Below are 26,571 nucleotides of genomic sequence, written 5' to 3'. Positions count from 1 at the left end.
ATTTATGAAAACAAAGTTTTATGAATTGCTATTATAAGTCTTGTGACTACTGAAGTGTAGTGCTTTTTAATTAATTGTTACATTCTTGTGATCCATATAAAAATTCAAACTGCAAAAAAAGAAGTTGGAACGTGTATCACCACTAAACATATTTGCAATTGCATTTGGTCTAAATCTTGGAATTTGTGAGTATTTACATTTTTTATTGAAAATTAACAGCTGTTAATAGTTTAAAAAAAGTTTTTGATAAATTTTCAAATATTTTAATGTAGAAAATATTACTTTTCATATTACAGTAGGATTTAAAAAATAAATTTATTTGTAAAAGTAGCATTCGAAATTTGGCAAAACAATTATTCTATTTACAATGATGATTAAAAGTATAAAAATATAATTTTGGAATCTTATTTACAAATTTATTTATACTTTTTTCTATCATAAACAATTGGTTAGAAAGAACTGACTTTTTCTGTGGCATTATTTAGTGTAACAAGGACATTTCTGGCTCAACAGCTCAAACAAATAGCAATCGTAAAGTAACTTAAATATTTACTTATTTTTGTGTAAAAACTATACACATATTGAAAATAATTGTAGTATGATCCAACCAATTGGTTTTTATCCAACCCTTCTAAATATCATATTTCACACGATTGAACATCTTCCAATATTAGAAACAAATGCTTAGCGTAATTAATAGCAGTTTGAGTGGTCAGTGGTCATCTTTGTGATAGAATCCATTTATTAGATCAAGTATTTTGATGTTTATGCTTTTTTCGTGATTCCTGGTTTTATTTAACAATTTTTAAGACATCTTTAGTATTTTTGTTAAAAATATTAGTGTTTCTTTTCTTACTTAAAACTATGAACATATCTTTTTAAGGTGTACTTAATGTTAGTCTGCAATGCATAGTGTTGATAGAATAGTTTAATTGCCAAAAATATCAAGTGACAGCAGGTAAAAGAAAGGGTGGGACAATGAAAAGAACATTCTCACCAATTACAATTAATTAAGGTTTTTAGTTGAGATGAAAAAAAGTTAGTGGGGTTGAGATAGGATGTCCGAGTGGATCGAGGTCACGATAGCTCAAGTGGTAGAGCAGCGGCGTATCTAGCCGAAGATCGTGGGTTCGAATCCCGCTTGTGCCATTAACTTTTTTTCATCTCAACTAAAAACCTTAATTAATTATAATGTATTAATTGGTCAAGCGGACCACGAAATTAGTGAATTGAATGGAATGAATTGAATTCTCACCAATCTTTCAAATCTCAAACATTTGCATGAATTGTTTTTGTCAAATAAAACAATCAACCTTGGCAATGTTTTGTGTTCAATAATAACTTGTAGTTATCATTTTTAATTTCATACACAATGTAAAGCTATGCAAATGTAAAGCTTAGTGGTGACTGTGTAAAAGGTGGACTTGGTGAAGTTTGGTTGCCCCCAATCATCGTGGCCTTCCTAATTTTGCAGGTTTTTGTATGTAACTGGTAGATAAAACTAGTGTTACTGGATGATGAGACTACATTTTTACTACTTAATTTACTAGGTTTAGATTTTGTATCAGAAGTAATTTCGAATAATATATTTTCTTTAGAGGAGACTTTTTCACAAGTTTGTTATTTGGTCCAAATTTTTACACAATTCAGAATATATTATTAGTATGGGCCTTGTGACCTTTGAATTGATCAATTTTCCTATGCAGGAACTGCTGAATCATGCAGCCAAGGGCAGAGTTGAAAAAGTGTTGTGATCAGGTTGATCAGATATGATGTATGTTTAGGGATTGAGATAAACAGTTTCTTCACTCTTCATCTTGTTCATTATTCAGGTTTATAAATCAAAAACTTTACAGTTACAAAGCATTTGTTTAACTTTTGAAACTTTACAATTTAGGGGACAAATTATACTGAAATAATATTAAAAATGTTTTTTTTTAATAACCTTGGTCTAAATTAAACTACCTAAAGTTTATTTGTTGACGTCACTGTACTTGTTTAGATGAAACCATTGTATGCAGAACTTAAGAAAATATCAAACAAAAACATTGTTTTGTGTTTGTTATTAAATCCCGGTGCTCAAGAAAATTTTTGACACACTGATATTTGATAAAAATTATTTAATCAAGTAGTTGATAAAATGCCAAGATGGAACCCTCATAAATATATGTACTTTTTCTTTCCTGCATTTAAATATGAGTGATACATGTATGTACTCAATATAATAAGTATACATTAATTTTGTATGGATTATATTTTGCAATTTTTCAACTTCTTGGTATAGCTCTTGTTTTTATAGTGGTCAAGAAACATGACTAGATTCGGCTATAGCCTCTTCTTTGAGTGGCTGTTTGACCAATGGGCCTTCAAACATCAGTTTATTTTTCTCAAGCAAGGTTTTACGGTTTGCAATTTTAAAGATGTTGTCAGGCTTAACTTGTTTTGGCTTGTTCAACTGATCTTGCTTGGCAGTGTAAAGCCATTCCTGCACCTTGTGCTGCTTTAATTCTTTACTTATGTTTGGCGTATCTGAGAAGGTCACTGTAGGTTTATACGCTCTATCCATATGGCTTTTGCTCAAATCAGGCTTACTCCTTCTTGAAAATTGTTCTAATTTTAAAAATGTATTTTTTAATTCTTGAATTTTAGTCCTTCCAGCATTTTCTATAGAAAAAATAAAAATAAATAAATAAAAATAAAACTTGAATGTCAGTAATAAATAATGAGTTTTTGTTGTAACAATTGTTGAATAAGGTGTATAAAGTAAAATTAACAGTAATGTAAATTCTGTTATATAAAAAGCATTTATCTCTCTGGGATAGTTTGTGGCCTAAATCATACTACATTTTAGTATATTATATTAAAATCTTTATAAAATAATAAACAGCCTACACATAATGTACTAATGACTGTAGTGCCCTAACAATATTAACCAAAGAAATAATTAATTTAGAACTGTGTGGCCGTTTCAGCTGGCAAATGTAGGTGATGAAACATGCAAGCAATTTGAGCAAAATTTAGCGTAGAATGAGTACTGTGATTTTTTTTGTAAATTCTTCAAACTCCATTTTATTGAAAATATCACTGTTCAGTGTTTTAACAAAAAATTCTATACTATTACATTTAAATTTCATAATGAAAACTATTAAAATGATGTGTGAAACCATGTTTGTTTTAGTAGCTAGCCATATTTTAAACATTTTTTATATGTTTTCAATGGAGTATAGTTCTTTATAAAGTGTTTACATAATTTTAAACGAGTACATGTTGCAATATTTCATAAGTAGTTATTGATTTTGGTTACATTAAAATTGGATATTGCAGTAAGAAGATTGACTGTGATTCTTTTTATAATCTAGATTGTTGGTTATTTTTGCGAATTAAAACACAAATTATTTATTACACCATATATTTCAAGCGCTGAGGCCACATCTCTCGTCTCTCTTCAAAACTGTTATTTTAGCTATCTAGAACTTCTACATAGCCAACAACCTAGATTATAAAATATTTTTACCATCAAATTAAATATATTAAAAGAATTTGTAATTATTTTTGTTTTTGTATAAATTAACTTAAAAATAATGGTTGCTATAATTTTTTTTATTGAACCAAAATAACTTTTGAACAAAATTATTGAATATTTATGATTAATTATTTGTACAGTATAATATGATTTATTATATTATGAATTTTTAAAAATATTTTCATGTAATAATTATTTTAGGAATTAAATTGCATACCTTGGAGACATAACTCTGGACACTGGCACACTTCATCTTTGAGCAAGCTCATTGAACAGGACGTGTTGATCGCTATGGTCGAGCACGGTATTTTGAAAGTACTAGTTTGTGTCAATGCATTTTCAAATGAAGTCCATTCACTCAAATCTACCTGGGTTTCTTCATCCTGTTTTTTCATTTTATGTGATAGCATATTTGAAATTATGCCGATAGCAGATTCAAGATATCCAAGATCAGGTTGATTTTGAGTTTTTGACTTTTTCTTGCAAATATTTTCAGAAGTTGTAGGGTTTTGCACTGAGTCACTTATTTTTGTGTTTATCACAGCATTTCTATTTGTGTTGTAATTGTGATTTAAATGTGTCTTATTTTCGTTTTCCACTTTGTCTTTGTGTTTATTCTTTTTTGAAGCATCTTTGCGTTTGGAAGCGGACTCGCTGTGGTTTATTGATACATTTGGTGGATTAGATTTTGTGATATCTTTTCTTTCTTCAAGTGGTGCATGCTGCAGTGATGATTCTTCTGATTTATTTTGTCTACACCCTTTACTAATTTCTCTGTTAAGTTCATTTTTCTCTATTTTGCTATTTTTGACTTTATTTTCTTTATAGTCAAGATTACTTTGTTCATGAACAGATTCTTCAGGATTTGTTTGTATTAATAATGCACTGTTAATAATTCTCATTTCATTTGTTGTACATCTGCCAGACTCGTTACTATTGAAACATTTGAATTGAGTAATGTAAGACTGTGTTGACTCAGCATGTTCAATGATTGGATTGGTACCTTCTCTTTCTTCTTTTTTAAGTTTTTCATTTTGTTTAATGGTTTCTAGAGTGTTTGTGATGTTTTCAATAATTTCTTCAACAATATCTTCGCCATTGGTTTTTATTGAAGGGAACATATTTCCATCCTGAGATAGATTATTTTTTTCTGTGTAATCTTTATATGTTTTTAACAAATCAATATTTCTGTCTGAAAAAAGAGACATCTCATTCAGTTGTTTCTGTTTGAAAAGTGTATGAACATTTTCAAAATTTTCTCCCCATGGATTCATTTGAGCCTTATTCATGGTTCTTGGTATATTTTGTATTGTGGAAGCATCTAATGGTTCTGAACTATTTGTCTTAGAAATATTCCCTTCAAGATTCATTTGCTTTCTATCAAGACATGTTTGGCTGAAACTTGCTTTTTCCAATGACTGAACAGATATTATTGGAGAGACACATTTAATGCCAATATTTCCTTGTTTACTTAGTATTTTTTTATTGCGTACGGCAAGTAAGGTGTTGTCTTGTATAGTAGTGCAAATAGGATTTTGTTCTTTGTCCATTTCAGCTTCTTCCAAAAATTCTATAGACTCGACAAATTCATCACCTTGCCTATTGCTTTTGATTGTATGCAGGAGAAAAGACTCGCCTGAATCAGTGGATATATGTTTAACAATTTTTTCTTTTTTCATATTTGTTGGACTATCTCTGTCAAAATGGAAGCCATGCTTGCTGTCTTTAATTTTTATACCCCTTTCTTTCATGTGCTTATTTTTCTTTAAAGTTGGAATACTCACACTTTTTTTATATTTATCTTTTTTCCGCATGTATGTGATATGAAGGATTAATGATTCTCCTGAATCAGTGGTAAGGTGTTGCAGGCCCAATTCCTTTTCTTTGGGATTTCCTACTTCTTTTTTCTTAAATTTTCTCTCCATGGTCGATGGCTTTTTGGTTTTACTTTTTCTTCCTCTGCTTAAAAATGATAATGCATGCAATTTATTAACACTTTTCTTCCAAATTTCATCTGAGTGTCGCACATCATTTACAATATGGTTGGAATTGGTATCAACAGTTTTACTGGTATTTGGTTTATCAGATTTAGATTGCATTTTAATGATATCATTTGTGTAAGAGTTTTGTGGGTTGTTTACAATATCATTGCAATTGGAATATATGGGCTTTTGGTATTGCCAAAATGGAGGGGTGAGTTGAAACTGATTTGTTGAACTTTTATCAGTATTGTATACGTTGGCACTTTTTTGATAAAAGTCTAATGATCTTGGTGTCATTGGTTTTGACCTCACCTCTCTTTCATTTATTATATCTTTTACAAATGTCTTTTTATATTGTTCCTGCATTTTAGGCTTTTCTTTTGCTTTGTGATATTGATCAATAAGCCAACACTTTTCATCATTGACCCAATGAAAGCTGTCAATGCTTTTTGTTTTGTTCATCAAATTTTCATCTATTGCAAACGAACAAACCTTATTTATGTCAGTCCTTTCGCCATCTCTTAAACTGTTTTTACTGTCATTTGAAGTAAGATCAAACACGGATTCTTTGACGAAAACCCTTTCTAAAGAGTTAACACAAGATGGACAAAACCACTTGACTTTATTGCTGATTGTAACATAACTTTGATACTCTTCAGAGCTCCATCTTATACAAGAAGTGTGGTACGTCTTCTTACACATTCCATCACATTTTAGACTTTTTCTGCGTTCTGAAACACTGTTTTGACAGAAAGGGCAAATAGGTAATCCAGTCATTTTTAATTTTTTTTAAATTGCTTTAAATCCATTTTTGAAAAACATCTGTGCATTTAGTCTTCAATGTTTTGTGTATTTTGTTAATAAACACAAGGAATTGGTAACAACATCGTGTGATTAAACGGACTTGTCTTGCTAAGTAAAAAAATTATCCTTTTGATTTAGAGCTCGTTTTTTTTTTGTTTTCATTTTTAGGTGCTGGAACTTCACTTTGTGGTTTCTCAGTCACCTCTCCTGTCAGAGGATCGGTCTTTTCTAACTCACTGTTTCTGCGGTTAAGCCTATCTTTTTCTACATCCAATCTTAGTTTTTCTTCAACAATCTTCTGCTTAAGTGTCCCAACTAAAGCTTTCCTCTTTTCTAATTCTAGGTCTAGGTTTTTCATGTCAAGTAGCACCTTTTCTTCAAGCCGTTGAAGATTGATTTTCTTTTTCTCATCAATCTGTTCCAAGTCTGGAAATAAAAATATAATTAGTGGTATAATTTTTATTTAGCCTGTTGCAAATTTGACGCCCTTTTTGAAATTAAAATAGAAAGTTGATAATTTTCAAAATTAAAATATAATGTTGCCAACACTACAATTTGTAACTTAAATGTTGACCAAATTTTTAAATTTTGTTTAATTATTGTGAGATCAAGTAAATTGAAAACAATTAATTAAGAAATAGGAGTGTAGTAAATGCCCATTGTTTCAGTACTAAAATTCGAAACAATAACATCCCTTTAAATTAGATAACAATTTTCTTAGATTTGTAAATATTGTTAAAAAATTGTTCTAAACCTGAAATTAGAAACAAATGTTCACTAAAACTTTAGTTTTACCTTTCTTGATAGAATATCCTTTTGGTTTTCTTAGTACGGCTTCTGGTGTTTGTACGAGAGGATGGTTAACTCCGAGAATGTTTGCAAGAAGTGACACAACGTCTACATCGTTCCTAGTTTGCATATTTGTCATAAGGCCTGGAAATATGGATTCCAATGGTTGTGGATTTCTATCCAAATCATCTGTGTTTATTGATTCCGATGACGTCGACAGGGTTTCTTCAACCAATTCTTGTGTCATTTCAGCAAAATGTTTGCAAAAGCAGGTGTAAACCCGTTGGTCTTCTAACCCTTGACAGTTGTCCAAGCTCATCCTGTCGATCTCTCTGATGGCCGTTTCTAAATTTAATTTTCTGCAGAAGTCTTGTGACCGCCTTGCACCTGCAGGAAGTATATTCATAGTTGGATAAACACTAGAAGAACTAGCACAGGAGTTGGAACGCAAAAAATGTTTTCTTTTTGTCAGAAATTCAATTTTTTTCTTCATCTTGTCGTCTGACGAATTTCTTATATTTTTATACCCTCTTGCACATTTGACCTTATTCTGGTCTCTCATATGGTAGATCCAGAAATTTTTCCTTTTTGATAGCTTCTCTTGGTCTGTCAAAGGGGTGCAACAATTCTTAGTTGCTGTTTGCTCTGTATGTTTCAAATTTGATTCTGAGGTTGTCTCACTGACCGTTTCATGGATGATGTTCATGGAGCTCCCATGGGGGCACATCTCTATTTTCAACTTCTTCCGACCGGTTGTGCTATCATTCATAACTTGTCCAGCCTTTTTGTTTTTATTTTTAATCGCTTTCGGAAAATCGTGGGTACGCCCTAAACCTCCACACGATTCGACATCAGGGAAATTGGCACAGAATTGTTTCAATTTACGGCCGGTTGATTTTTGATGTGCCGGATTTTCTACTATATTGGTTTTTGACAGTTTTTCTGATTTAATTTCGTACTCTCGCCCTTTCTTAATGGTTTTAGTACCCTTAACCATTTGAGTCGATCCGGAGAAAACCTTTCCATCTGAAAAATCATTGGATTTTCTATTGTATTTCAAATTTTTTTCTGGTAGATCATCTATAGAAACATATGGTGGACTGAGTAAAGTGATTGAGTTTGAGTCCGGGACACTTTCCGTTAACAGTAATGTACTAATGGGAAGTGATTGTCCAAAAGAATTGACTGAGATGCTTTCGAAACTCGAGTAAATACATCCGTCGGAAGAGTCATTTAAAACGTCTTTATCTGAAACATCTGAAACAGGATCCGTAGAAGTTCCTTTTGAGAACAATTTGATAATTCGTTTCGTTTTAGTATGGGATTCGTTTAGTTTACGCTTTTGGCGAGTTTCTCCAGCGACGTACTGTACTGATTCCGATTCTAGTTTCGCTCCCAGAGCTGACTTCGTGCGTACAAATTCCCTTTTTCTAACACGTTTCTTGCTTTCATCAATGAAAATCGACGCACGGCTAGATATGGACGACTTTGAAATGTTAGGAGTGTTGTTACCACAAGTACAACCGTATTCGGCTCTCTCCAGTAATTTGCTTAATCGTTTCTCTTCTCTAATTTTGTCTCGTTTTGTAACCGGATTAATAAAAGGGTCGCTTGAACAAAGTTCTATCTCGATCCCTTTGCTCTCTTTTGATTTTTTGTCAATATCTGCCTTTTTATTGCACAGACATTCCATATATTTACATGCACACAGTTCGTCAGAATGTGATTTTTTACTTTTTCTGTTGTTCATCTTCGGTGGTCTCTTGGGCAAAAGCTGATATTTTCTTGAGTTTGATTTTCTGTTTTTATTGAACATACCATCAAATGGATTCGGCTTTTCACCATAGCAGATTTTTATTCTTGGCGTTTCTTCATCGTTCGAAAGTTCGCTATTTTTTCTGGACCAACTGGCTTTTCTTTGCCCCTTTTCTTGGCTTACCCTGGGCTTAGTTGAACTTCTTCGAATAGGCTTATTCATTATTTCTTCTTCATCCGATGGCGCTTCCTCTTTCTCGTTATCCCGATGTCTCGTACGTTTAGATCGTGATCTGTAGTTGTATATACTATCGAAAGAAGAATTAGAGGGTGCAAGTGACTTTTTCCTGTTGACGCTTTTGTACCGACGCTGAAGAGACCGTTCACGAAGGTTACGGTTTAAATGCTTGCGTGCTTTTTTACTTTCTGGAGAGTGATGATCAAAATCAGATGTACTTTCACTAGATTTGGAAAATGTACTGTCTCTATCGAGAAGTAGTTGCAAACAGTGAGATGTAGTCACAATGCAGTCTGAATATTTAGTTTCTTTAGCGACGCTCTCTTCTATTTGCAACAGGGAATCATTGGAAACTTTTTTACGAGCTGTGGGTACAAATGCGTCCCAAAACGATTTGAACGTACTTCGGCGTACTTCTGGTTCAGGCGTTATTTCTTTTTCCGTGTTTGGCACTTCCTTGGTTTGCGATTGCGGTGTTTCTTCAGTCGGTTCGTCTTCTTCGATGTAAACAAGCAATTCTTGATTAACCCGTTCTTTTGGATTGAAAAAGACACCACAATTAGTGCATGGCTTTTTGTTATTGTGATGAACATGTTTTGGTTCACTTTTCAAAACACGTCTTGCTTCACCCTGAAGACAGTGGCCGCATACATCTGGAGAATTGGATATTGCCAAAGCGTATATCTCATCGTCGGGATTCCGGTCTTGTTGAGTTTTCTGATCGGGAAAATCTTTCTTGGTACGATGTGGGTCGTCAAAGGGACTATAACATTTATCGCCGTAGCAAGACGTAGGAGGATTTCGATAATGTGTCAGCGCTTGCAATACTAAGCATTGATTCTGGATTGTTTCATTCGTCACTGGTTCATTGGTCGTTGTCTTTTTGGACGTATCGCTCTGAGCAATGAGATCATGGTCTTTCAAGGGTTCGCTGTGAGATTCGACTATCGCGTAATTGGCTTCACGGTTGTATATGCCACCTCTTGGTCCACCTGCGTATCCAAAGTTTCGATTGTTTCCATAATTATTTACCTCCGTCAACTGGGCACCGCAATGTTTACAGAAAGGTCCCAAAGTGGAGGCGGCAGTAGAAGGCGAAGTGGCCATAGAAGCGACATTCTGTGTTGTGTCTCGAAAATTCGAAGGCAAGCCCTGTGGATATATTGGAGGTATTTCGAAACAACCCGCCCAGGGTATTCTTCTCAAGCCACTTATCCTTTTCAGGGTACATTCGACTTTTCTACCATGATAAAACTGTGCAATCTCCTTAGCGGGTCTTACATAGTCAGTCAATAACTTGTGTTCCAGCCATAGTTCAGTGAATTTGTCTTTTTTGTTTATAGATATCATTATGTAAAACTCACTTACAATTTAGACTACTCGAAAACGAAAGTAAGAAAACTAAAATCTTAAACATATGTACTATTCATATTATGAAATAAAATTAAAACCAAGTTTTATTTTCAGCTATCACTTATAAACATTAAGTGGAGTTATTGTCGGGTTTTTATTAAACAAAAACACGCAATTCAGAAGCTCATTTAAAAATATATCGCAAGTAGCATGGATGAAAGAATAACAATTCTCTATGTGACACATGTTAAAAAGAGATCGTGTATTTTATTTGTTAGACCATAACTAAGTTGCATTCTTTTATCGAAGTCAGTTTTTTTGGAAAGTATGGACTTTGGATTCCCCAAACCAGAAAAATATACAAAGTGAGTTTTCATATTAGTCATACAATGCCAATCAATCGCTTGAATATTTAAGAAAAAATATAGTAAAAGACTTGGTAGTGATTCAAACTTTAGGAATAAAAGTTTTTTTTCACAGAGCGCCCTTCCAACAAATTTACGATGCAGTATAATAAAATGTTGATAATAGATATATTTCAGATCTTGGCCAAAAGAAATCGCGATTACAAATTGGTTTTATCACCTAAAAAACTGTTTCCTAACAATTTTTGCAATGATCAGTTAAAGCAACTTGGTAAAATTTTGTTTGTTTAAAACTGTAAATGTTGATTATCATTCGTCACTGATCAAGTTTTCTGTCAAGTACCTTTGTTTGCAACAGCGCTTACATGTACATGCTTCAATGTTTTGTTGGTTAACCTATTCTTAGGTTTTCTGAAATAACAGAACTTTTTTATAAAAAGAAAAATATTTACTGTTCGCTAAACAAATGCAGAAAACAGATCCTATAAACTAACCTGATAACTATTATTTAAAAATTTTATTACAAATTCATCCTTACTGATTGTTTAAGAGTATTTTACCTTTCTATTGAAATAAGTTTGATAGTTTTGACCTTACAATAGCCATTAAAAAAAAAAAACTTTTTATGTGTTTTAACACTAAATATCGTACTCTTAACTCTTAGACGAATAATTGAAAAATTGGGTTTTCAAAGCATTCTGTACCAGGATGTTCTTGCTTATCAGAGTAGATACAAGAAAGTCATTCCACCTTTGTTCAACGAAAGACGCAAGACGAGCCACAAGAGTTTTAGGTGATTCTCACTTTGTTTCTATTGCTTTGGCCCTAATTCAAGGATGTTTTTCCCATTTTAAAGGAGTAGACTTGACCTTAGCGGGCTAGCCAAGGAGCTGTCGGCGGAAGCGAAGAACGCCGAGTTTACATCCTATGAATACCACAGTGTTTCATCGAGAGAGCAAGATGGCACGGCGGATTTCGTCCTCGACTGTTCCAGCTTCACCCATCCGTTTAAGCAGGAAATAACGGAAGACGACATCGAAGAACGAAACTTCGACGTGAGTACATGCATTGCAGTAACTTTTTCGAAAGAATAATAACACCTTTTCCTTAATAAACTTCAACTTCGCACAAACATCTAAGGCTGATTGTTGATGTGTTTAATTATAAATCATCTAAACTAAAAAAACACCCTAATTTTATTTTATTTTTTTTGAAAAAATATTAAATTTAATATTGAATAATTTTTTATAAGAACATCACACACTCTGATTTCATGGATTTATCGATTCGGTTGGTTTCTTTATTATTATAATATCTCCTCATAACTATTTCATGAGAAGTACCACGCGGGAAATTGATATCAACATCTTACCTGGCAATCATAATGATACTAATAAAATATGTCTCACTATATATAACAAACTGTAATATTTTATAAAACAGATAAAAATCTGACAACAAGACAGCTTTCAGCATAAGACTAATTTGGCAGTAAATGATCCCTAAAAAAATCCCTAACATAATCAAACGTAGAGAGTTTTAACATATATTTTTTCTTGTGTAAGCTCAGGGTGATTTTAACTTTAGAAACAGACAATAAGAAATTTTACATGTTTTTTCCTAGAAACTTTGAATGTTTTAAATTTATTGTAAGTTATATTACAATATATAACTCTCATTTTGTCAGCCTGAACGATATCGATCAATAAATTTTCTTAACAAAACACATTAAAGAAAATTTTCTTGGTTGCTGAGCAGATATGACATTGTTTGTTTAAATTTTAAGTTTCAACAGTGCTAAAGCGTTTCAAGCAACTTAGCAGCTTTATGAATGCTATGTTATAAGAGAGCAGAAATAATCCATTAATTAATTATACTACTATATCGACACTGTGCACGCAAGGCAAATGGCGCTGTAGATGATTGTCGGGAAGGGTTCTTGATGAAAGGTGTTGGACTCTAAGTGGTTGGAATGAGGTCCAGAGTTTTATGGACTGTTTTGGTTTCGAGGAAAAAATGGTACTGGAACGTCTGTGTGGATAAGTAGGGAGCTTAGGCAATGCTTCATATGACGTGTATTGAAGTGACGAGGTTGGAATTGAATTTGAATGATAAAAGAAACACTTCGTACTTATATTTTTTTGATTTACGGAACAACATTGAACTATGGGTAATAACACTTACTACTCTTACCTAACCCTAGCTAACCTAACCTAACCATTTCTAATCTAATTCAGCACAAACTAACCTAACCAATTCATGCCCACTCCCTTAAGGCGAAAATGGTCAAGGAAAAAATTTGTGTATCCAACCCAAAAATACATCCATGGTAATAAATTAAATCTATGAGGTTTCTAAATTCACCCAGTCTCCATTCGATAAACGGATTTTTTGCAATATATTAATCTCTGATATTGTTCAATCTATATATTTAAGTGTGTGGTGATTAGTGACCGTTAATCGATAATTATTTAGAAATCGTGAGATGCGGTCTGGTGTGAAGTCTTTTTTCTATACCGACTTCCTTCTTTCTCTAGGGCTATTAACTATAAAAACTGGTAGAATCCTATTGTACATTTTTGAAATATATTCTTTTAATTGATCCTTTAAACACATTTTCATGATACATTTGATAAAATAAGTAGCAATGTCTGATTTGTACTTGCCTATTTGTAAATCATTTATTTGCACATTGAACGATGACCAGGGAAATGAGGGAATGAATATTTCCGACAATGGTTGTTCAAAATGATATAACAACTTTACAAAGTTTCCAGTTTATGGTCAATATTCATTGAAGATTTCTTTACCAAGGCAAATGAAAGGATAATTTACAGTGATTTATACAGCAAAAAATGTGGATAAACCCCAGGATGGCTTATTTGTTATACTCCAGTGGTCAGACCCCTGGTCACATATGGAATTCATGTCTGTTGGCTAAAAATACTGCATAAGGAGACGCAAAACCAATTGTAAGTCTACACCGACTAGCGTGCTTTAATACAACATGGGGCAATGCATTCTTTTACCACAACCGTTCTCGATTACACATATACAAAATGTGGTTTTCGAAAGTGCTAACCGATTCCTAGATTAAAAAAATTAAAACCAAATCTGAGGAGAAGTCATCACAAAATTCTATAGAGAATTAAAATAAATGAGAAAACAAACAAGTGGCCATACATAAAAAAGATCTTTGAAAGAAAGATAGACAAGAAACGATTCAAAGTTTCAGAAAGAAGGTCCTTATATGGAATACCAGTCGATCAAAGATGGAGCCGGGAGTAGGTGTTGGGGTAAAACCTGTTGGACTGCTTCCAACTGTGTTCCAAAGCTGAGGTCCAGGCTCCAACTCTGGGCATATATATGGATAAAGAAGAAAATGAAAGGGGCACGGATGTACATAATTTTGGAAATAAGGCAGTTATAAATGCGAGTGCTTTGACCTTCAAATGAGATTAAATTGCCTAATGGCCACTAGGAAAAAACAAGGTTACGTTGAGGTGGGTTCCGGGACATATAGAAGGAAACGAACAAGCTGAACAACTAGCCAAAGAAGCGAAAGCACTCTCGGAACCACAACTAAGCGCACCGGAGAGTGCTCTAAAGTTGGAGCTGGAAAAATGGCTTGAGAAAGAAAACTCAAGCAAATAAAAGCACCAGTTATGAGGAGATACAGCAATCTTTAAAAAAGTAAGACGAAGGAACTTTTCTCTCTCTCTCAGCACACAAGATTTGAGGACAATTATAGGCCTCTGTACCGGACTACTACCAGACAAAACCACTATAGAAACATGCCGAATTTGTCCAGAGAAATCAGAAACATCGCACATATCCTTTGTGAATGTGAGGGACTAGCCAGTTTTCCTTGAAAAGTGTGCACGAACATGAACTTGGCTCATTCGTGATCAAGTAACGTCATAGTGCATCAGTAGACTGTAGCTTTTACATATCAAAATTGCATTCAGATTGCATTCACGTGATATGTACTTTCATAAAGGTTGTAATATTTCGTTGTTCTGTTGACGTAGGAGGCCGAGTACATTTAAATCAATACGTGTGTGTGTGTGTGTGTGTGCAGTGTTTAGTAATTTTAGGTTTAATCAAAGTATATAACATTAATATCTCACTAACACTCTCAACCCACACCGCTAATAGGACCTGAACCCTTCTGTGGAATAGGAACACACACTATCAACGAATACCTCAGACAGAAGGATAAAAAGAGAATGAGGGAATTTTGGAATTCACTTATTGGACACAGACAATCCAAGAATCTTCTAACCAACTTTGGCAAGAAAGAAATCACAGAATGTGTCAAAGGAAGCAGGAACAGACTGCGAATCCTAACAGGATTCCTGACAGGACACTGTAGATTAAATGGACATCTAAAGAAAATTGGAATAATCCAAGATGGCACATGCAGATTCTGCAAAGAAGCAGAAGAGACACCAACACACTTACTAACAAACTGCGGAGCTACACTAGCCCGCAGGAGGAAGTGTTTTGGGATGTACAATGTGACCATAGAAGAACTACAACCACTGAAACCGGGCCTATTAATCAAGTTTCTTGATGAAATAGGACTCACTGATGTGCTTTAGGCAGAGCACAGGGGATACAATAGCTCTTAAAGGGCGCAGTATACCATACCCTGAAATATTACATCTACATCTACATCTACAACACTCTCAACACCACACACAACAATGATACATCTACACATTAAACACGCACTTTGAGTGATTACAAATACTTTGATTAAACTTAAAATTTCTATCATTGTACAAAATTATTTTTTGACGTCCTACATGTATTTGTATTGTCACGAGGCGCTAGGGGTCGCATATGGACACGTTTAGGTGGGACAAATGCCCCCTTCAATCACAGAAGGTAGGTCAATTAAATTTCGGGCTAATAAGGACTCGTCTCCTGATCTCTGCAGCGGACTGATCCTAGCTTCTCTAACTGGTTAAACCGTAAGTGCTTTTTGCTCTGCTAATTTCGCTGTACGTGGGTTTTGGTAACTGCGAGCCATTTCCCGGACTTAAGGTAAGTTTAGGTAACCGAAGTCCGTCGCAGGATAGAGCAAAGCTGACACCTGGTAGAAGAGCGTGGTTCACGCCAAAGCTGACACCTAGTAGCTTGAACGTGGAAAGATCCCCTGCCACAGAAAAATGAAAAGCAAAAGTAAAACAAAACCTTCTTGACCAAAAATAAATTTATTACTTCATTCAATGGTAAAATGTATACAAACTAAAAATAAATAGGCCTCAAACTTTCTTGTGGCAATTAATAATTAATAATGGAGCGAACGGAGCAGCTTATTCGGTGGAGACAACAAGCACTTACGGTTTAACCAGTTAGAGAAGCTAGGATCAGTCCGCTGCAGAGATCAGGAGCCGAATCCTTATTAGCCCGAAATTTAATTGACCTACCTTCTGTGATGGAAGGGGGCATTTGTCCAACCTAAACGTGTCCATACGCGACCCCTAGCGCCTCGTGACAGTATAATGTAAACAATGTAAATCCCAGGCCCTGAAGATGATCTCAATAAAGATCGAAACGTAGCACGATAAAGAAAATGTTTTTCTAAACCTACATCACACAAGACCGCATCCCATTATCTTCAATACGTTGTTGTCGTCATGTATACAAGTTTATTTTGTTTAAGTAGAATAAGAATTTTGATATATTTTTAGTACAGAAGATATTGTTTTTTCTTTTAGTTAAAAATTTATTTGAATTTAAAAAAGGTTGAAAGGATCAATTTATTAAACAAAAATGTTAGAACATGCTGATATAATTCAATCCATGAGGCGCTTATGAGCATCTGCCAGTTGCCATTTGTGCTGGTAGATTTCTAAGGCCTCCCATTCTGCCTTTATCTCCGGTGGCTGGGCCGTGGGTTGGAATTGGTTCATTTCGTGGTAGGGGTCTTCTCCGAGGACCAGTCTGTAAATTGAGCTCAATCCGAAGACGTTGAGAAAGTACCAGGATGCCGAAGAAACCCATGCCGGGTCAAGAGACATCAACTCGATTCCACGTTGCAACATTGGTTTAAACCTGCAAGTGAAACAAATAGAGAAAAGAAAAACCGTTTCCTTTTGACATAAATTAGAATATTGTTTCGGTATTTTTGACCTGCAACAAGTCTCACCAAAATGTATGCGGGCAAATAAGTGTTATTTCCGTTTCAAAATACAGTTCCGTCGTTTAAGAAAAGATTCGGTTTGAGGATTATAAAATCAACCATCTGGCTAAACGTATGAAGCTATAACATAAGAAGTTAGGGAGCTTTCAGGGTTGTTGTTGAGAGTGATCTGGTGAATATGAAGGTTGTAATATTCATTACGGACCTGATGGACTCACGCCCTTTAGAGGGATAATGTGGTGAAATTTTATTTTTAGATGATTGTTGATTAAATGTTGAACCGAGAGATAAGGACGTTTAAATATCGGGCTGTCTTATTTATTAAAAACAACAAATTAATCCGAAGAAAATTGTGTTTTTATTGTTCCCTAGGAGAGATTTGAAGGACGTCCTTTAGTGCTATGGATTTGATTAACATAGCGTTTTAAAAGTTGTTTTGTACAGTTCTAGTATTTTTGTGTGTTAAGAAATATTTAACTCTTTGTTAAAGGTTTGGTGACTCGGTTTTCGAAAAAGCTGTTGAAAAATTTCAACTTACATAGTTGTAGAACAAGTATGGTGGATTTAGTGAGATCAGCCTTTGGCGTGATAAGTTGAATTTGGCGCCAAAATGTTTTTAATCTAGGGAAAAAGGCTATTTTTGTTGAATGGTTATTCGAAACTCATCTACTTGTGATTTTGGTAGGGATTTTGTGCATTTAATTTAAACCTGCTTCGGTAGCTATTTATTGTTATTTAGTTTATTGTCCATTTTATTGCAAATGAATGGAATACATGATTGAGTTTGTATCAATTGGATTCTGTTATTTTACACAGCAAATGCAGGGAGGATGTAAGTACAATTACTGAATAAGTCAAGAATCAGGTTTCAGTGGAATATGAGATATAGCTAAAGTACGGAATGTTTTTGTTTTTTAAGAATAAAACCAACAAAAATAACCAGCTTCGACAAATCGCAAAAGCTCGTTTGCTCGTTATCGTAATTCGAACAAACAACAAACATACATTCCCACATTTATCCCTATTCAGTATATATTTTCAGTTCACTTGTTTAAGTGCTGTAGTCTTATGAATATAATAACAGAGCAAGTTGTTGATGAAGGTTATTTACCTAAGTGTAAGCGGAAAAGGAACCCTGGTAGCGATGAACCCCGAAAACATAAAATTGATCCATCCGCCAATGATCAGCATAGGTAGGGCGTTGGTCAAGTTGACTTTCAGCATGTCCGAAACGGCTCCTGGATCGGTCATCATCGGGTTTTGCACCCTGGGCTTCTCGCTTAGCACTTTGAAACAACCGTTGTTCTGGTTGTTGAAGTAGTGCCTCCTCATCTCGAATGCCTCTTTCGTGAGGTAGAGCCCGTTCGATGCCAGGATCCGGCCTCTGCTGATCATATGCGACTGGGAAACATCCTTGACGTCGCATTTCTTCTCGAGGGCCGTTATTTGAGACATGTAGTGACGGACGATACCGACGAAAAACGTGATCAGCACGATCGGGAGGAACACCCAACTCCGGATCTCGGGGTCGACCAGTAATTCAGTCATCTCAGTCAGTTTCCTAAATCTAAAAGTATTACTGAATATCCTGTGAGCTAACTCGTTTCTATAACCATTCGCCGACAAAAAAAGGTTACAGAACGTAAGAACGAACAGCTGATTAATATACCAGTTTTTGTGGACTTGCGTTTCTGTTGAATATTATTATACATATGAAGAGGGTCCAGTTGAAAAATGATGAGATTCCATTTTTTAAACATTTGAGAAACACTAAATTTAAAGTTTCATGACTACTGGTGAAATAGTTTTTTTTAAATGTTTGATTAAACAATTGTAATAACATTTAGAGTTCTTTCTAAGTAATTCTCATGATACAAAAACCATTAAACCCCATTTCGAACCCAGGAACGAATAAGAAAATACCATGATTACGAAATTTTATTATTAATTTCAACGATGAACAGACAAGTGAAACGAAAATTCTGAAATGATATCTATGGTCAAAATTTTACATTAATTATTGTAAAAAGAAACCTGAAAAAAGTTAAAAAGCTCTAAGCTAAAAGGGTTTACGTTACTCATCTTTTACCTCATAATCAAAACAAACATCATCCTGGCAGTTCTAACTGTTACCAAATTATTGTAAAACCTCCTGGCAACTTCGTTGGTGAGAAACTTTGTCAGGTGTTGCAAGTCATTTTTCCAAATTAACAGGAAGGGGCCCATCGTAGGAGTTACGAAGCTGCTGTTTTGGTGCGGGGTTCTTCCCCTTTTTTTTGCCTTTGTGGTACCCACAACACGTTGTGGTTATTATAAGCTACACAGAATGAAGTCCGGTGGTGTATATACTGTGGTGTGTAAGAGATATTTTCAAACATCGAATCGTTCTTGTGGGGATGGGACATTTCTTTTTGTTCATCGGTACTAAGTAATTCGTCCACGATTTGAAAAATTCCCTCTTACAACCGATAATAGTGAACGGTTGGGGTTTGCATCTGCTCGAACCAATCACATCCCTCCATCCTTGAGGCATATCTACATAGGCTTTTTGATTACTCATGCTCATATCTCTATCGCACTCCAGATAGCTATGGTCACGGATGGGAAAGAAAACTTTTACACAATATATTCTCCCTTTTTCTGTTGCGAGATTGTGAAGGAATCGCAGAACTGTATAGTTTTTATTTTGCCTTGCACATGAGTCACAAAAAATTATAGGCGTTCTGACTGCTTGTGGAAGAATTTTTAAATGTCGCAGAGATGGATCCTCATCGTTCTTCCTTAGGCACACAGGAGTCCCATTGTTCTTCCACTGTGCCCCCCATTTTCAAACGCGAGTTCTAATGGAATCTAATTGGTTTCCCTAGCAACATTTGGCGGGTTAATAGTTAATGTCACGAGCCAACAGATGCCGGTGAAATCTCGATTCTGACAAAAATGGACTCTCATCGTTTTTCCCCTGTGCCCTTCATATATGTATTTCAAAATACTTTTTATATTACAAATCCAACTCTAAAGTAATTAAAATCAGAAAAGGCAAGACATTTTTAATAATGCAAAAATTAAATTCATATTTCTTGAACCGGTATTATAATTTTTTAATGCTATTCATTGTTAATCTTGTTTACTATGCACTTTTGCAAGTATCTTCTTTAAAACAAAAGCATTCCCACTAATGTCCTTTTGATAGATTAATTTTCATATTTGAACATATATTTTTTCATTAAATATAAATGTTTGGTAAATAGCTTAGTCAGGTGACTGCGAACGTGTAGTTCAAGTGCTTAGATGTGGATATGACTAAAAACTTTAAAAGATAGTTCTTACCCACAGTTTATTGTTTTCAATGATCCATATTTCAAGCACTAAACGCCCAGATAAATAAATTTCCATTTACAACAATCATGACATCATTAACAAATTATAATTATAAATAAAAATTCATGTCGGGAGACGTCTTTGTAACTCTTTCAACCCGATGAAGAGCATTTAAAGCATAAAATCAGGTCGTATAAAACAGCAAACTGTGAATAAGAACTATTTTTTAGATAGTTCCACAACATATTCACCATCATTTCTATGACTAATCTAATGTTTGACGACTTATAAACAAATATTGTTTATAATCTGAGGAGCAAGGAAGTTAGAATATTCTTTTTAGGGATTTATGAGATCTGAAGTTTGCGACATTTTTTTATACAGGGTGATTCACGAAAATGCCAAGTTCATTGGTGTTTTTACACACCAAATGCAACAAAAGTGTTTTCCTTGACCAATGCCCTCTTCTCTTTAATCCAACAACAAATTTGAGCACGTCGCTAGAAAACTGATTAAATTTAGAAAACTAAGAAATTAAAGCAATTAACTTAAAAGAAACGTACCGGGTTTTTGTTCTATTTAATTTATAGTAGAAATAAAGCAAATACATATTTAGATATTTTAAAATGGCAAACAAGAAAACATTCATTTTCATTACGCGAATGTTCGTGTAGATAAACGTATAGAGAAGAACAATCGGGAGAAAGGGGATGGAACATTTGGACAAACTAGAAATCTACAGGCATTCATTAAAAAAATATTGTTGCCATAGCTCTAATCTTTTCTAAAATACTAAATGGTTATTTATCTAGGCTTTCGACTCTCTTGATCATAAGTTGATGCTAAAAAAATTGAGTGTATTGGTATCTCTAATATTCCCCTTAAACTCCTTAAATCATATTTATCGGACAGAACTATAGTCACAGAAGTTGGAACAGATTTTAGTTCTTCTTTCCACAAGGCACAGTCTTAGACCCAATTTCGTTTCTTTTATGCTATTGATTTTTTGAAAATTAAATTCTCTGGAAAAATATTTAGCTGTGCAGATGACACTTGTATCATTTTCTATAAACAATGATATGAAAATGATTAATTTTTGGTAAAACTCAAACTTTCTACTTTTAAAGACAAAAATGAAATGTATTACATTTTCATTAAAAAAGAAAATAAATACTAATTAATTTAAAATTTGCTTTTCATACTTGTGATGATAATGATGTGTTTCTTGCTTGTCTATCTCATTTGCTTACACGTTAGATATCTTGGTGCGACATTGACTCAAATTGGAGATTTTATTTATATATTGATTCTTTGGTTTTCCGTCTGAGAAAGCTCTTTTATAAATTTAGAATTTTACGCAACTTTTGGAAAATTGAACTCTTAAGGGCAAGATATTGTTCTTTTGCACAATCCATAATAGCCTATTTCTGGATGTAACTATGAACTCACTTCTAAAAAATTATTTTACGCGTAGATATAATACGAAAAAATTATACAGTGAATTTAAAGTTACGAATCTATATCAAATCTTTCTTAAATTTTCATGTTTGTANAGATATATATATATATATATAATGTATATATATAAGTACATTCTTGGAAATAAAGATTTATTATTATTATCTATTCCTTTGTGCCCTGATAGCCAAGATATTGCCAGGTTGTCATGTTTTTCCCCGTTTTAAAGATTTGGGATGCATTGACCGACTATTTTGGATATGATATTTTTACGTGCTAATACTTTTAGGGCTTCTTGGCTGTTTGATATTATGAGTATTATTTTGACAGGGTAACCTCTATTTATAACCTGTCAGTGTAACCGTAAGATTTTAAAGGCTGAGATGTACTTTCCTTATGTGTTTGTATGATAAGTAGTTTTATAAATTTGGGGCAATATTATATCTGTGTTTATAAATTTTTACTCCCTGTTATATTCTAAATTTGCTAGTATTAAAATAACCTTTTTTTTTTAACACAATTCGATAAATATATTTTGTTTGTCTCGACATAATTTATTTACGAACCCATTACTGTAGTCAAATAAGAAATCTTTTTAAAATTGCATATCACAAACATTTTAATTTTCCTCGTCTTTATTGATACAAGTTTTTTTTCAAATGGCAGGAGGTCAGAACTGTGGAGTTTTTCGATGAAGGCGAAGACGATGGGTCACAGTGCAAACAAGAATATTTAGACCCACCTGTCGAAGATGCTGTTGAAACTGTCCATTCTTACAGCGACTATCAACTGACAAACCAGTGCACTTCCGAAGATTACAGAAACGGGATTGTTTACAACGAATCTCTTGAAGACAGCATTGTAAGTTTTTACATTCAATATAAATTTAATGTTCAACCAGACGTTTTCTGCTATGTTCACAATTCAATGAATCACTTGTTATAAATCTTGACCAGTAAATTATTAAGTTCGATGACACAAAAGTTTTATAGAAATAATAAATGGAGTGAGTATGTTATTCGATCTTTCTAAAAGATAATTCCAACTCACAGTTAGTCTTTTACAATTTAAAGTTTTATGGTTGTCAAAATAGTCCACGAACAAACTTTTTAAATAAGTTTTAATTTATTTACCAATACCCAGGGTACCACCAGGTTGGGTGCCATGGATTTGGACAAAACTTTTTTTGGCGATTCTACACTCCAAAATATCGGACTCTCCGCCAGTTCTTGGGATAGGTCCTGGTTTCGCCAAATTTTAAAAAAATTGAAATTTTCCATTTTTTAAATATTTTTATTTTGCCATTCTACCTGCTTAAAACAATTAAGTAATTAGTAGTAGTAGTAGTATCATTTTACAGCATTTTTTTTATGTAGATTGCAATAAAAATGTAGTAAAACCTATCAAAGTTTATCAATAACAAAATAAATTCTAAAAACAAAATATTTTTCAAGTAAACTACAACATAAATTTTTTTTCGTGAAACGTAATATGAAATTTCGTTGTAGCACCTGTAGAGATCCTTATATAATATAATTTTTTATCAATATGTATTTATAATTTAAATAAATGTAAATTTTTGTTTGAATTTAAATTTATCGATTTTTAACCTCTACATTTTTATTTTATTTTTGAGAAGACGTTCTCGTTATGATTGAAACGGCCATAATTAAACTATAATTCAAAAACTGCTAAGGAAGGATTTAACGTCATAGACCATTTGAAAGAAGAAAAACTTTACTTTTTAACGACTCTGAACTATAAAAAAATATACAATATTTCTATAAGAAAATACACAAAATAGGAAAATTATTTGTCAAAAATGAATAATAGTTCGATTTTAATGATTTTTAATGCACTTTACTATTCCTTTAAAATGAATTATCAACTATGAAAATTGGTCTGCTAGGTTTTGACAGAAATGATGTTACAGCTGGCGCTAGAAATATCAGACACGCAGACAAATCGTCGAAATTATCAGTCGAAAAATTAATATACACCGATTTCCGCGAAATTCGCTATCCAAGTGTTTTACAACCTTAGCGTTACGACCTTACAATGAGGTCAAATCCAAGTTTTGATTACGTTTTAAACTCTTTGTTTACATTTCTGATTTTGTCTAGGATATTAATTTGTAAAAAGTACTATTTATTTATTAAGAAACATTATATTTAGTTTTTTACGTGTGGATAAGAGAAAGTAATTTTAAATATTGACTAAGAATCTTGCCCTAAGGAAAATGAAATAAAAAGACCGAAAGCTTGGCATAGTTTAAACGCACAGCATTCATTGGACCACATCCTCGATCCCACCAAATATGTTGGGAATAGTAGCTGGTGTATCACCTTTACATCATAATAGATTTGGGCAAATAGAACGGTGAAATAAAAATATTAAAAAACCAGGGCTTATTCACAAGAAGTTGCGCATACGTGTCCGATATTTTGGAGTGTAGTATCACCAAAAAAAATGACCCAAATCCGTGACGCACCAACTTGGTCGTCCCATTGAATCATTAAAGAACGAGTCAAGCGTTAAGATGAACGTTTCAATTAGATCAGATCATATATTTTATGATTATAAAATTATATCTGTACCTACATAAAAAATGTAATAATAATTGAATAATCTTCGTGCCTAAATATTGGGAGCAGTTCGATCAAAACTCTCTGGTTCGCCTATTTCGGAGGTTCAAACGCGGCAAATTTGATTACCCACTACAAGAGGGCCAGGTTGATCGAACTCCTGTAAACAAGAAAATCTTTTGCTCTAAATTGATTTAAGAATGATATTTTTTGCCTAGAGTAATAATGACGAGACCTTGGAGTCAAAAAGGGAAGAAGACTTGTTAAGGCAGATATGCATTGAAGAAGAGAATAAAAACGCTTTCTTGGAAGGATTTTCAAGCAATTTGTGCAAGAAGGATCCCTTTTCTGCCCAAGGCGACAGCTCATATGGCATGCTCGACCATAACCAGTCAGTGGATATAATAAATGCGGCTAAAAATTTGTATTCTAAACGAACAAGAACCCTAATGCACTGGATCAACCCGAAAATCCCAAAGGCGCGTCTGAAAATGAGCATGATGAACGCGTGGGATCAACTTCCTGAATGGCAAAAACGAATCTATATATCTCAGGTTTGTAAAAAAAGCATAATTTTAATATGTTATATTTCATAATACTTAATATGTTAATTTTATGTAAGGTGCTGGGAAAATTCTCGACGAACACTGTTATGCCCATTGTAAACCCTGAATTGCTGTCAATCCACAAGATTTCCAATAACCTCGACAATCCCAATGAAGAACCGTTTGGGGTGAGAGCAATGAGGGCGATTTCGAAGAGAAGAAAACCGCAAGAATTCGAAGAGTTTGTACCAAAAAGGAACAAATTAACAGAAGTGAAAGTGACACCGCAAGAAACAATACAGGAAACTCCTGCTGACGTCATTATTGAAACGGAAAAAGAGGCGGAAATACCAGTGATCGAGGAGGAAAAACAATCCAGTGTCGTCATAAAGGTAAATTATTCATGTTTCGATTGAACAAAAATGTAATGTTTTTGAATTTACGTAGATAGAGGTCGAAGATCCGGTTGGTGACAATTCGTTTTCCTCCTCTTCCGAACCCAGGCAAGGGATTAGCTACTGGGGCAACCAGACCTCCGAAGAGTACCACAGCGATCTGTTCAGAGACGTAAGGCTCAACTGAGCTTCGTCTGGCCAATTAAGACAATTTACTTGAATTGGCACGTAATTAGTACGTGTACTTCTAGACCCATTAATTTTCTCACCAAAGAGTGCAACATCGTTGACATATTTTTGGGTTGGAACTAATAATATACCTGTTATACACTTTTTACGTTTATTTCTTTTTCTTAACAGAAGATCCACGAGTATTTCTTAGACAATAGACAATATCAATACCAAAAAATGAAAGCTTAAATTATATTTTTACTTCAGCTAATAGAGACTGTTTATTGTACTTAACAAAAGCCTTTCAATGTGATTATTCCAGTGGAATTAAACGTTTTAAAAATCTATAAACAATAAATAACTAAGGCTCATATCATATCGGATTAATAAATTTTTCAACCTATCATTTCCATTCCAACACATTTGCTAAACTACTCTACGGAATACCGTTTTTTTAAACTTATTCTATTTATTGGATTAAAAAATAAAAGGAAAAGCACAGTGTATATAGTATATATTTTTAAAATAGACAGGGAAAATAAGGGGGTGAACGAAGAAGATAAAGCATAAAATAATATTATAAAAGAGAAGATGTGACGAATCCGATTGTTTCGCCCCACTGTAGCCCATTCGCTTTTTAAGCCCCGAAGTATATTGTTCTCACACAAATAAACAAAGCACTCGACAAAACAAGCTATTATTAACAATATTCGAATCAAACCAATGTTTATTTTTGTTTTTGAAAGGTGGCGTGTTATTGTTTGTCGAACCCCGATCCTCTTGCAACAAAAGCCTTTTCAAAAGAAAGATGGTTGGGTAAAAAAAAGTTTATTTACACAAAGGTATTAATTTTTGGTACATAGTTTTTCTTTTAAAGTTAATTTCGTAAAATTGTCTGAAAGGGGGGAAAACAATTTTATAATAATATATTAACACATGACCTATATACAGTTTCAACATCCAATTACATATAAGATCGTTTATCGGCTAAGTTTAATTAAAATGTATGAGGAATGTTTCAATATACAACGTCATAATATTGAAAACCGCTTCGACGTTATCAAAATCACATATTGAGGTTTTTGGGTCAGAACAATGTTAATTATAGTAACTAATCTTCTAAAGATAGAAACCTG

The 26,571-nt window shown here is 33.6% G+C and overlaps 4 protein-coding genes across 5 annotated transcripts; 1 reads left to right on the top strand and 3 right to left on the bottom strand.

Annotated features, from left to right (window-relative positions):
• Positions 1–2,235: 2,235 nt before the first annotated feature.
• On the bottom strand, positions 2,236–6,400 carry LOC106674411. The gene is made up of 2 exons (XM_014407103.2): positions 3,741–6,400; positions 2,236–2,664 (listed from the first exon to the last, which is right to left on the bottom strand). Exons 1-2 carry the CDS (start codon positions 6,280–6,282, stop codon positions 2,303–2,305), a joined length of 2,904 nt encoding a protein of 967 aa, XP_014262589.1. The 5' UTR covers positions 6,283–6,400; the 3' UTR covers positions 2,236–2,302.
• Positions 6,269–10,467, bottom strand: LOC106674410. Its single transcript, XM_014407102.1, has 2 exons — positions 7,105–10,467; positions 6,269–6,735 (listed from the first exon to the last, which is right to left on the bottom strand). Exons 1-2 carry the CDS (start codon positions 10,439–10,441, stop codon positions 6,431–6,433), a joined length of 3,642 nt encoding a protein of 1,213 aa, XP_014262588.1. The 5' UTR covers positions 10,442–10,467; the 3' UTR covers positions 6,269–6,430.
• On the top strand, positions 10,390–25,601 carry LOC106674413. 2 transcript variants are annotated; one of them, XM_014407107.2, is made up of 8 exons: positions 10,390–10,483; positions 10,559–10,809; positions 11,504–11,602; positions 11,666–11,864; positions 22,406–22,600; positions 24,543–24,878; positions 24,947–25,261; positions 25,317–25,601. In XM_014407107.2, the coding sequence occupies exons 2-8, from the start codon at positions 10,772–10,774 to the stop codon at positions 25,449–25,451; spliced, it is 1,317 nt and encodes a 438-aa protein (XP_014262593.1). In that variant the 5' UTR covers positions 10,390–10,483; positions 10,559–10,771; the 3' UTR covers positions 25,452–25,601. The 2 variants fall into 2 exon arrangements, with proteins under 2 accessions (XP_014262593.1, XP_014262592.1); XM_014407106.2 differs by having other exon boundaries at positions 11,474–11,602.
• Positions 16,550–18,625, bottom strand: LOC106674415 (ER membrane protein complex subunit 3-like). The gene is made up of 2 exons (XM_014407110.2): positions 18,075–18,625; positions 16,550–16,875 (listed from the first exon to the last, which is right to left on the bottom strand). The coding sequence occupies exons 1-2, from the start codon at positions 18,509–18,511 to the stop codon at positions 16,617–16,619; spliced, it is 696 nt and encodes a 231-aa protein (XP_014262596.1). The 5' UTR covers positions 18,512–18,625; the 3' UTR covers positions 16,550–16,616.
• Positions 25,602–26,571: the final 970 nt, after the last annotated feature.

The sequence above is a fragment of the Cimex lectularius genome, unplaced genomic scaffold (assembly GCF_000648675.2).
Source record: "Cimex lectularius strain Harlan isolate CLEC.00 unplaced genomic scaffold, Clec_2.1 scaffold305, whole genome shotgun sequence".
Lineage (NCBI taxonomy): Eukaryota > Metazoa > Arthropoda > Insecta > Hemiptera > Cimicidae > Cimex > Cimex lectularius.
The sequence above is the reverse complement of the archived record's forward strand: the minus strand, read 5'-3'. Positions and strand labels throughout refer to the sequence as shown.